Below are 12,029 nucleotides of genomic sequence, written 5' to 3' on the forward strand. Positions count from 1 at the left end.
CTTTGTTTTGATTCTGGTCATTATTCCATAGTTCCCTCCTGTTCTGGTCTTAAGCTTCACCGCCACCTGTCCCCTACTCAATTATTCACAGCTGCAGTCACTTCCTGGTTAGTTTCCTTCAGTATATGCTCCCTTTGGTTTTCTCTCAATTATTGCCAGTTCCCCGCTTTTTTTTGTGTGTTTTTTCCGGCTAGTCCAGCCGCTTCTGAGTCTGCATTTTGGATCCTTCCTCTCTCTTCTCAACAAAAGAGGAAAGATGTCTGTGATCTAAGAGAAGAAAATTGTTGCCACCCATCAATCAGGGAAGGGTTATAAGGTCATTTCAAAACAATTTGGAATCCATCATTCTACAGTAAGAAAGATTATTCGCATGTGGGAAAACATTTAAAACAGTTACCAATCTTCCCAGAAGTTGCTTTCCCAGCAAACTCACTAACATGGCAGCGCAACTTTGGTTTGCAAAGCTGCAACTGTACAAACCACAAGATTTCTGGAACAATGTCGAGACCAAAGTGGTGTTTGGTCATAACGGAAAACAACATATCAGCACAAACTCCTCATACAGGAAGCTCACAAGAATCAGTATTTTTATTGGGACATCACATTGTTCTCTGCTGCCTCTTCTATGTGCATTTGTTAGGCGTCAGCTTTGTTGCTGATGCATGTCCATAGTGGGTGCTTTTTGGAGCGCTGCATTTCCTCACCCTTAGTCACTGTAAAGTACTGCTTGCTTCTCTGTCTTACAAGAATTTTGCTGCATGGTTGTCCTGAACGATCTGCTCTTGCCTGACCCGTTTTAGTCTTTGCACCCTTTGGCAACTCACAACTAACACATTTGGTCACTTCTGTTTTTGATTTTTTTTAAGATAAGGTAAAGGAAATGATATAGCACAATTCAACACAAAGTCATTTAGCCGTGGAATATGAAAGGTCTTAAAACCAAACTAAACGTGAATAAGTTAACAAATAAATACAATAATTGTACATGGCACAGTGCTGCGAGAGCTATTAAACAGTTGTATTCAATTTATCAATTTATCAAATCCTAAGATTTTATTCAAAAGAGTTTAAGGCATTTTTAAATGCTGGTTGATAGGACAGTGTTAAATGAGATGACTCTTTCACAACTGTGGTTACAGTGACTATTCACTAATGCTCTCTGGGTATCTCTTGTAAAAACTGCCGAAGTTGCACAACAAAGTATTGAGGACCGATATAGAACTAAAGCAAGGTTGTTGTTCAAAATGAGCATTCATAATGGTTTCTTCCTCTGTTTTGGTGGTTGTGCCCTTTTTTTCTTTTGACGGTGTTACTTTCAGGTCACTAACCAAAAAGCTATTCTGCAAGATACACAAAGTAAAATATTCCACACTGCTACCAGTCGCCTGTAAAGGCAGACAGTTTCTGAAGCATCCAATGACGAGCAGCTTGACTGCTGTATTGTTCTTTGATTAGCATCTTCAGTTGGATGCAAAAAAGGAGAATATTTTGGAGATGTAGAATGATTTCCAAATAATGTTCATTAATTCTTTGATAATACATGTAACAAGCAAACTTGGGTATTTATTTCAGTAACCAGTGTCTGTACGCTGCATGTACAGGGACTAACTAACATCACCTGTACACTGAATTTTTCATTTCACTGAATGCACATGATTTCATGGTATACAACAAAAATAACTTTGCTGCAGTCTTGTGACTTATTTATGTTACAGCACGAGTATTTATATACTGTAAACTGTGTGTGCTGTGTTACACACAAGCTGCTGACTTATACTTATATAGCTTATATCACTGCAATACCTTTCACTTGCCAGATGAGGGCACTGTTCACCTGAAGAAATGTTTTACATGATAAAGACTTGAAATATCATGTGGTGTGGAAAGAGGAAAAGAACATTTTGCGATAAGTGCAAGAATCTAATCTTTACAACATGTCCTGTGTTGTAACTGAATCCAGTTCCAAGGCATAAGACGACTGCTGTTGCATAAACACAACTGTAGTGCAGCAAAGCTTTAGACAGTGATATGCTTAACATTGTTTTGGGTCTGTGCTCCACCAACCTGGCTGTTTCTTAGGGATGAAATGTTGAATGTTGGTGTCATTATGTGGAAAGATGTTCACATCAATTTTAGGTGAACACCAGAATGAGAGAATTGTTTCGTCAAACTGCAGTTTAAGACTGAAAGAAGCGTAACAAATGTAGATGTAAACAATTGATTTACTTTTATACAGATTAAAAGTGACAAAAATAGTGTTTTTCTAAGAACATTTCAGGGAACTCCTAATTCTTTAGACCCTCAAACATCAACATCATCTATCGTCATCATCGAGTCAAGATGTACAAAGAGATTCATACTCTGTTGCAATTACAGCTCAATCCCATGCTGAGAAACAACTGAAAAACCAGCCATCAGATTATTGGCATCATCAGGAAGTTGCTGCAAATTTGTTAAATTATCAGTACCACATCAAAACATTGTAAACAGTGAGAGGAAGCAGGCACCGTTTATGAAACAGGATAGATATTTCATAACAGAATGTTCTCTTTAAAAGGGGTGCTATAACTGATAACATAGTTCTGTATTATGTTGTTTTTATTTTATTAAGAAGACTGTTCAAAAGAACATGTTTGAAACTTTCCCTTCACGCCAAGAACCATAGTTTCACACTGGTGCTGCAGAGCAAAGGTATGGCTAAATATATTTGCTACTGTCTGCAGAGAATGTGCAAAAGCACTGCTATCATAGCACGTCTGAACTGAACTCCTAAAATATTCAAAGAAAAATATAAAGAAATGCATCAGCTGGAGGCTTCTATGGACTATGGACCCCATGACACACAACAAGGTGTTTCATCATGTACTGTGGTATCCTTTTTTAGGCTTTTATTTCTCTAAACATCCGTTATCATGTTTAAGACTCACAGAACACTGATTAATATGAAATGGCCCAGGAGCAAATGTGCCACAACCCAATCTACAATCTTTGGTTTATTGCTTTTTATTTAGTCTCGTGATTATAATATCTCCTTAAAACACCCAGAACATTTGCAAGAAAAGAGTTCAGATAGTATACATGGCTTCCCCCTGGTTTTGAGTCCCATTGTCTTCTATGAATAGCATAGTCAAAATACATTACTATTTGTCTTTCAGCGATGGGTGTGATCTGGCTGTCTGAAGCCAAATGAGTCAGACCCACATGGCTGGCCATGAGGAAGTCAACCTACTTCCTTTGCCTCACCACCGGACTTGTTTTGAACGAATGAAGGCAGTTGTCACTAACAGGAACAGAATGGTGTTGAAGCTATTTTGCGTTTTAATTCTGAATCATTTTACCATTTGCACGGTGCCTCACCCAAAGCAAGTTTTTAACCCCCATCAGCATGTACCATCGCAGTGCACATCCTGTAGCAAGATCTTTTTGGTAGGAAGCAGCAGTACCCAAAAAGGGCGGGAGGAATTTGAAGGTGTTAAAACCACACAGTGACAATATGTATAGAAAGGTTTGTTTGCACAGCAATTTGAATAACGTAAGGAGTACTTTTGACCGCATGATTCAATTTACATTTTGTATGAGGTAAAATAAGCATATTTAAAAGATTGATTATTGATATTTGACAAGAATTCATTGCAGTCAAGGGATGACTGAAGTCTGGACATAGACAGCAGCAAAGAGGGGATTTCCTTTATTGTGATTCTTTGCCAAGCCGTTATTGTAGTGTTTTCTAGTTGTGGTTTGTTCACGGGTCATCCTGTGTTACTTTGAACTTACATTTACTAATACTGAAATTCAAAGCAAGCCTCGGGAAGAGAATAAAGCTAAACATGTAGCCAAAAGTCAATTGAACTGATAGCCAGGTATCACCACAGCCTACTGTTGGGATATGATAAACAATCAATCAAAGTACTTTATAAATCCTGCAACAGGAAATTCTTTTGATCCAGCAGCAAATAGTAAGCACACATAAAGCAAGTTATATTATAGACAACAAAAATAGAGAATAAGACCAAAGTGATATATACATAGTATAAAGATGATAAAAAATAAATGTGCATTCACAGAATAAAGTAATTATGACATGATTGGTGCAAACTGATATTAAACTGTGCAAATCAATAATAAACTGAAACACAGGAGCTGCTGCAACAGGCTCCCAATCATCTTTTATACCCTCGATTATGTCATAGAATGAAAGCATGAGAATATAAATCTGTTTAAGTGTCCGCATCCTACCAATTAGTAACATTATCTTTTTTTGCATTCAGACACAGCGCCAGGGAAAGTGTGAAGATGGTATCTCTGCTACACATGTTATGGTGCATTGATTTGTTTAAAATGAACAAATAAACTAACATAAAAAATGAAGAGCAAAACTTAAGGACCTGTAAAAAGTAACTACCATACAAATAGCACTATGTGTGATTATAAGATACCAATAATAAATTCTAATGCCAAAACAGAGTTTGCACCAGGTGCAAAACAAAAGTAAATCTGGCCCTCTGAGTTTTAATTTGTCTCTGTATTGAATTGAGGTCATCACTGACTGGGCAATTGGAGAATATTCCACTAATTCACCTTCAGAAACTGGTTGAATTGTTTCACAGTAAGTTTTTGAATGATTTTCTTTTTGTACAGTGAAGCAATGTGCAAGGAGCTGTGCTGCTTTTGGCTCAGTGTGAGCTGACGCTGTATCCCTCAGCGCTGTCACGGTTTATGTTCTGTTCCATGTCTTGTCTCGTCATTTCCTGTTTTATTTTGAAATCACTGTCTCCTCTCGTTTCAGGTATCTTGGTCTTCCTCCAGTGTTAAGGGTCTCATTGTCTTCCCTGATTCCAAAGTGTTTCCACCTGTTCCCCTTGGTCCCTCATGTGTTCAAATAGTCTGGGTTTCCCTTGTCTTGTGCCAGTATTTTGTCTCTCCACATGAGCATCATTACCAGCCTTTTGTCTTGTTCATTGAACTACAGTTCCTCCTGCAGTGCTACCTTATTCTTACCCATAGTCTTAGTTTATTTATTCGACACGGTAAGTTTCATAGCTTTGTTTCTTCCTCCGTTTGCAAGGAGTGATTTTTCGTTGTTACCATTCACTGTCGCCTCCGTTGAAGGAGAGCCTTTCGTTGTAAAAGTGCGTCTTTTGTTTTATTTCGCCTCGTTTTGAGAGCGTGTCTTTGTTTGGTTAAGCGTTCATAGCTTTTTGTTTTCCTCCCAGTTTGGAGAGTTTTGTAACTTTCATAGTTGCGCTCTTCCTCCGCTTAAGTTTTTCATAGCCTTTTCTTTTGCGCTGCCAGGAGATCGCCCTGCATTGCTGTGCTCTGTGTGCTGCATTTAAACAATAAAAACCCTCTTGGAACCCATACGACCCTGCATCTGTGTCCTGAGTCCCCTGGTAAACTGACAAGCGCTTCATCCAGCTCCTTCTGTCACATCATGAATAATAATTGGTGAACCAATTGCATTGCAGGTCATGCATGTCCATGACACTGGTTCAGTGTGTTTTGCAGACTATGTTGTGTGGCTAGCAAATTTTTACCTGCTGAAGATAACATATTGAATTATTTAAAAAGATGTTAAGGGGGTGATTTTATGTGCTAGACGATATTTAGTGGTAGAAAAAAAGCAATCAACAGAATTTTACACACATCATCAGCTGTCTTTTAACATAACTTGCAGACAACAGACATCCTTCATGGACCATTGCAGCCACATATTTACACACACCACTGATACTGACACTCCTTTTTCCAATATTTGATTTGATAATTGTTTTTTTTCTTTTAATCAGTGCTCATACATAGTATAATAATAATTCAAATAAATATGTATTCACAGAATACATATGATTATGAAACTGTAAACCGATATTCGATTTTTGTTGTGGCTCTCGAGGGTAGGCGGACCTAAAACAAATGTGCAATTGCAGTTCTTCAGATCAGTGTTTCATTCTCTTCTCTTTTTGGGCAAGTGTTTTTTGTCTTTTTTTTTGTGCTGATAAACCATATGCTCAGCTGGAACTTCCTCGCCAAAAAAACAAAAAATCTTTAGCCTAACTGCTGAAGGTAGATGTGTCAGAAGTTTTTCTACTGAGGCAAAAGTTGGCATTTGGTTGTTGGCTGTTCAGATTTGCATGTTCTAACCACATGGATTAAACATGAAAATATCTTCAATCACAACTGATGTACTGATGACATACACAACAAAGCAAAAAAAAAAAAATACTTGTGAGAAGAATCATCCTTGAAAGTCATTCTGAGCCCAAAACACTGAACAAACATGCTTCTTCTTGGGTAAATGGGAATTTCCCCTTTCCACTGTCACTCTGATATACGATTTACATGGAAACAGATGAAAACAAATGATGGATTATCAGAAATAAGTGTGATATAAATGTGGGGAAAGAACATTTTAACATTGGTAAAATACACCTCAACTGGACAAAGTTGGTTTAAAAAAAGTCAGAAGTAAGGTAAAAATCAGAAAAGCAACCAATAAAAAAAAAATCTATCTGGTTTCATGTAGGTAGCTGAAGCCACATCCTCTCGTCAGGGCACACATAACACACAATGTGTTGTATGAAACCTAGATTTTCATTTCCCCAGATCATTGCTTCACCCCTTATTGCTCAACACCCTTGGGACTAACTCAGTCTCAAAAGAAGATATACATCGAGACAGTTTGGTGTCACATAGCGTTTAATTGCCATTTGGGTGCAATCACTAGGTTTCGTAAAAAAGAGTCTGACGTGGGATAGAGCATTTGAAAATGTTTTGAAACAGTGAGAGGGGTAAACTGACACACACCCTCACGCACAGATAAAGAGAGAGAGAGCTACAACAGGATATTTTGTCACTATAGTTACTGGCAGCAGATACTGATCTTGATGTCTGAATGTCATGCTGTTTGCACACCAGGCAGCTTGACTGTTGGGCAGCTCTTGTGAGAGTGATCAGCTTTGGAATAACATTTCCACGTCCCCTGGATCAGCGTGATTCTGGTAGCTCTATAGAGCAGCATTTTCCATCAGTGAGGTAAGTGTGTTTTCCTTGCTGTATTTTTCAAGGTGTCTGTAACTCACTGTGTATTTGTCCTTTAATTTGCAACAAGATAACTGGTACAGCTGTCAGTTTGGCTCATAAGAAATGTGAAATATATAAATGGCACTCCAGAGTCAGGTAATAACTGACGAGACTGTTGCACAACTATTATGCGTGCACTGAATATCATTTTATGACACCTGAAAAAGTTGTATGTTTCTGTGTTTCTTAGGTTTGATTTAAAAATAATATTTGGTGTTTTTGCTTTAATATTGCAGATTTATATCTGACTGAAAATAATTCATTAAAGTTCCAATATTTTGTGGTTGTTTCTTGACATTAAGCACCAACGTATCCTCAAACTTCAAAATTCAGATTTTTTGAAGCGAAAGAAAGCATATGAAAAAATGGTCTTTGCATGTTTGCTCAATTTGTGCGGTCGCTTCTGTTAATAGGGCAGGAAGAGTGTTTCTCTGCTGCATTGTACACAAGCACATTAGTAAAGCCTGTTACGATTTTGTCTCAAACAATTGAACTTTCCAACAGCCCCATTCTTCGCTACAATACTCTGGGGAAGTAGGCTTCCTCAAACACAAGGCCATCTCTTAACACCTTTTTTTTTTTCTTTTTGCAAGCATTGAGAGTGCTGGCAGAATCACAGAAACATAATTGTTCATTGACTTCCTTTATGACATAGTTACAAACACACAGACACACGTATGCACAGTAATACATAATATGTACATCAGTGGTTACTACTAGTGTAGTATGTTCTGAAGGTCAGTCATTCAATCCTCTCTGATTCACCATTATTGTGCCAATTTCCCGGAAACTACATTAGAAAACAACCAAACTCAGATTGTGATATCAAAATGTTTGAACAGTCCTTATCTGTGACAATATAATATGAAGGGAAATGGACAACTTGATGAGCGAAAAGGTAGCTTCAGACACAGCAATTCATATCGATTGCATTTAGACTTTTTATTTTACTACATTTAGCTTTCACTTTGAAAAATTGGTTCCTTAAAAACCTCACTTGAGTGAGGTTTTGGTTAGGAAAAACCACAAGATGGCACTACACACCATGCAGATCATATGCACTGAAAAGAAATATATATGTATGTGTATATATCCATCCATTCATTTTCTGTACCCGCTTAATCCAACTCACACAGAGACAAATAACTATCCACACTCACACTCACTCCTAGGGTAAAGCTAGTTACCAACCAACCTAACATGCATTTTTTGGGGCGGTTGGAGGAAGCCCAGAGAACCCATAGAGAACCCATGCATACACGGGGAGAACATGCAAACTCCACAAACAAAGGCCCCGGACGGAATTCAAACCAGGAACCCTCTTGCTGTGAGGCAACAGTGCCAACCATATGTATATATGAATCATACTGTATGATTTTATAATTCTTTGTATTTTCGGAAAATGAGACCAGCTCTGTAATAACATGCAATGTCAACATTTTTAAGGTTTACCATTTCTTTTGCAACAAAAAAAAAATGAAGCAATCAGCAGGCAAGCATAAGTAAAACACAAATGCTTGTGGATTTGAGAAAAAGGAGTAATGAGAAATACAGCAGTCTCTTTTACTTCCTTTTTGAAAGCAAGGTGTTAATTTGGGTTGTACAGGACAAGAGTTTCATTTCATCATGCTTGTTCGGTGTGATTGAACAAGCAGAAAATGAAAAAAAAAAAAAAAGCAAACTGAATTTAACAAAGATCTTGTTTCCTTTTTGCAGTTATTGGTTCCTGAAATATCAACATGGCTTCTATCACTGTGCCTGTGACCCTCACTACCTCAGCCTCCAACAATGATTCGAATAAGATGAGCTGCGACACCCTATACGCCCATCGAGACTATGCCCGAGTCCTCATACCGCTTTTCTACTCCATTGTGTTTTTCGTGGGGTTGTTCGGTAACTGCCTCGCCCTCCATGTCATCCGTCCCAATCTGAAGAAGATCAACTCCACCACTTTGTACTCTCTCAACCTGGTCATCTCTGACATCCTCTTCACCCTCTCCCTGCCTCTGAGGATAGTTTACTATGCTAGAGGCTTCCACTGGCCTCTGGGTGAAGGACTGTGTAAGTTTTCAGGCCTCATCTTCTACATCAACACCTACGCAGGGGTCAACTTCATGACCTGCCTCAGTGTGGACCGTTTCATCGCTGTGGTCTTGCCTCTGCGCTTTGCACGACTCAGGAAAGTCAGTAACGTACGCTATATCTGTATTGGTGTGTGGGTGCTTGTTCTGGCACAGACGCTCCCTCTCCTTGGAATGCCTTTGACCCAGAGTGAGAATGATGGCTTCATCACCTGTATGGAATACCCCGGCTTTGAAAAGGTGGACCATATTGAAACTATACTGATCGGTGCTGTCTTCTTGGGTTATGTTCTCCCTGTGATCACCATCCTTGTGTGTTATTCTGTCTTATGCTCCAAACTCCGGCTAAAAGCAAAGACCAACCATTTGACAGAGAAGTCTGGCCGCAGTCGCAAGGCCATTGGTGTGATCTGCTGCGTAACTCTGGTGTTTGTTGTTTGTTTTAGCCCATATCACATTGACATTCTGCAGTACATGATCCGTAAGTTGGTGTCAGCTGACCTAAACTGCACTGACCTTACAGCCTTTCAGGTATCGCTGCACATCACAGTGTGTCTGATGAACTTAAACTCTTGCTTGGACCCATTTATCTATTTCTTTGCCTGTAAGGGCTACAAAAGGAAACTCCTTAAGCTGCTAAAGCTGCAGGTCAGCATGTCCTTCTCCAGTGCGGTGAGGACGTCACCCGAAGGCTCCTCAAAGGACTTCATTGATGGCAACAAGATAAAACTCAACAGTTCAGTTGTGGGTACCAGTGAGAGATTGACGGAAAGGAGATCACATCGATCACACGAGTGAACTTAACAACTGAGACAAGACGAGGGGACACTTAAGTCTCAGTGTGCTTCTTTTCACAGGGACAGTGAGTGAAATAAACTGGTAAAGGACTAAGTCGTGTCATCACGGACAGCAAGAAGCTACTCATCATTTCCATCTCCTGGAATTCAGCAGATTATATTCCACAATGAAGGAATTCTAAGATAAAACATATTCAAAATGTAATGAAAACTCAGCACGTCTTGTGTTTACATAGTTTATTTTTGATATTCCTAAATTGTGGGGAAAACCTGAATAGAAAATAAAAAATGGGGGGAAAATACCCGCAACGTGCCAGCAAACAGTAGCTGAGTAGGTAAAGTATGAGGCAGATCCTGTTGGGAGTGTACAGGCTACTAATTTCACCATCTGGTTGGAAAAGTAATGACAGTCTGGTACAAGTATGAGGGGAATTAATTTCCTTCAAGAAGTGCACACACTTGAAAAAGACATTTCTCACAGAAACATCACAGCATTTATCTAACAGTCTGATAGTGATTGCAGCCACTGAAATGTTAAAGCAGAAGTATCTCTGCTACTAGTTTCATTCTGATATGAAATCTGTCTGAGTCTTAGTTAACTTTCTTTGAATTTCATTTCAACTCGCATCCGATTTCTCAGAAAAACCCTTGGAAGTGCACAACTATCACTCTAACTTCCTGTGAAATTAATTCACCCTAATTGGTTGGAAAAGCAGCATCTATTGTTGTTGAGTCTAAAATTGAATTTCTTTTGTTTGGACAAGGATGCAATTTGATCCAGTAACTTGTAGATGACGTGCAATTCATCTGTAGAGAAACAGTAGAGTTGTATTGTTTGTTGTCGTTTCGTGTGATCAAAAATAATTGACATCCTGGGGAACTGTGTAATGTAACACCGTAGAGAACTAATTGATAAGGTAAAGGTTTGTGTTTAAGGAAATGAACATAAAGGATATTTTTGCATTTACAGGTGGCTCTCAGTCGTAGTCTGCCTTTCGATCTGTTCCCTGTCAGCACATATCATGGGAATCTAGTCATTAAACTGCTGACCAATATCAGGTTGTTGCAGTTTTCTGCAAAAGATTTTAGCACTTCAGATGTGTGGATGCATATAAGTCATTCTGTGAGGAGCATGATGACTGGTCCTTAATTCTATCCTCCTCATAGCAATGAGCCATAACACACAGCCAGTGTGATAAACCTCTGTCCTTTGCCTCAAGCAGAACACTCCTGCAAATGCTACCCTCTCCTCCAGAAATCACATACCTCAGGTGCACTGGCCCTCACAGTGTTCTGATTGTAAAAATCTGAAGTCTCTGAGACAGATTTTAATCCACAAAGGAACTGTGGCAAGTCCTGAAAGGTGCTCGGAACACCTTAAAATACTGGATGCAAGACTTTGTTGTTGTTGTTGTTGTTGTTGTTGTTGTTTTGTACGCTGAACTACTCAGTATACAAAGTTAGTTGATACACACAATTTTCCAAGGATTTTCATTATTTGTTTGTCATTAAAACTTTTGGGTGACACATTTGTAATTTGTGTAAATAATGAATCTAATTCTGGCTTTTGTTAAGCAATGTTTGAAAAGTATCTGAAATAAAAGGAAGGATTCTGAACCCCGGAGTCATTGTTATTATGTCTGTTTCCCCCTTTGCCCTATAACCTCTCTACTACCACTATCTGTCTGTCTGCAGTACTTTCCCTTTATTCCGACACATTGGTGCTTTTTCTTTTTACATTGTTAATGTGGAACAACAGCTTCATTATGATGTAGAATGTTACAAACATATTTTGAATACATAATCAGGGCTAAAACTCAGATGTCTTTGCTTTAACTGAACGTTTAACTGTTTAAGGCGAAGTGCTGCGATCAGTCCTAGTTGTTGTTATCTTGGGCGTTATTCAAAGATCAATTCTGGGGCTTCTGTCATCCATCACTTCCACTTCGGCAGGTCACCAGTCCATCATGTTTTTGGTCTGCGGGGGGAAGCCAGAGTACTCAGAGAGAACCTGCACATACAGGGAGAAAAAGGCTCCAGCCAAAATGCAAACCGGGAACTTTAATTCAATCTG

General features: G+C 38.9%; 1 protein-coding gene across 1 annotated transcript; it reads left to right on the plus strand.

Moving 5' to 3' along the window:
- Positions 1–6,580: 6,580 nt before the first annotated feature.
- On the plus strand, positions 6,581–11,558 carry gpr183a (G protein-coupled receptor 183a). Its single transcript, XM_072396611.1, has 2 exons — positions 6,581–7,029; positions 8,794–11,558. The coding sequence occupies exon 2, from the start codon at positions 8,817–8,819 to the stop codon at positions 9,954–9,956; it is 1,140 nt and encodes a 379-aa protein (XP_072252712.1). The 5' UTR covers positions 6,581–7,029; positions 8,794–8,816; the 3' UTR covers positions 9,957–11,558.
- Positions 11,559–12,029: the final 471 nt, after the last annotated feature.

Source organism: Leuresthes tenuis, unplaced genomic scaffold (assembly GCF_036924035.1).
Source record: "Leuresthes tenuis unplaced genomic scaffold, fLeuTen1.0.hap1 SCAF_12, whole genome shotgun sequence".
Taxonomy (NCBI): domain Eukaryota; kingdom Metazoa; phylum Chordata; class Actinopteri; order Atheriniformes; family Atherinopsidae; genus Leuresthes; species Leuresthes tenuis.

Excerpts from the sequence above, each read along its gene's own strand:
- gpr183a (XM_072396611.1), top strand. The coding sequence starts at position 8,817 with ATGGCTTCTATCACTGTGCCTGTGACCCTCACTACCTCAGCCTCCAAC.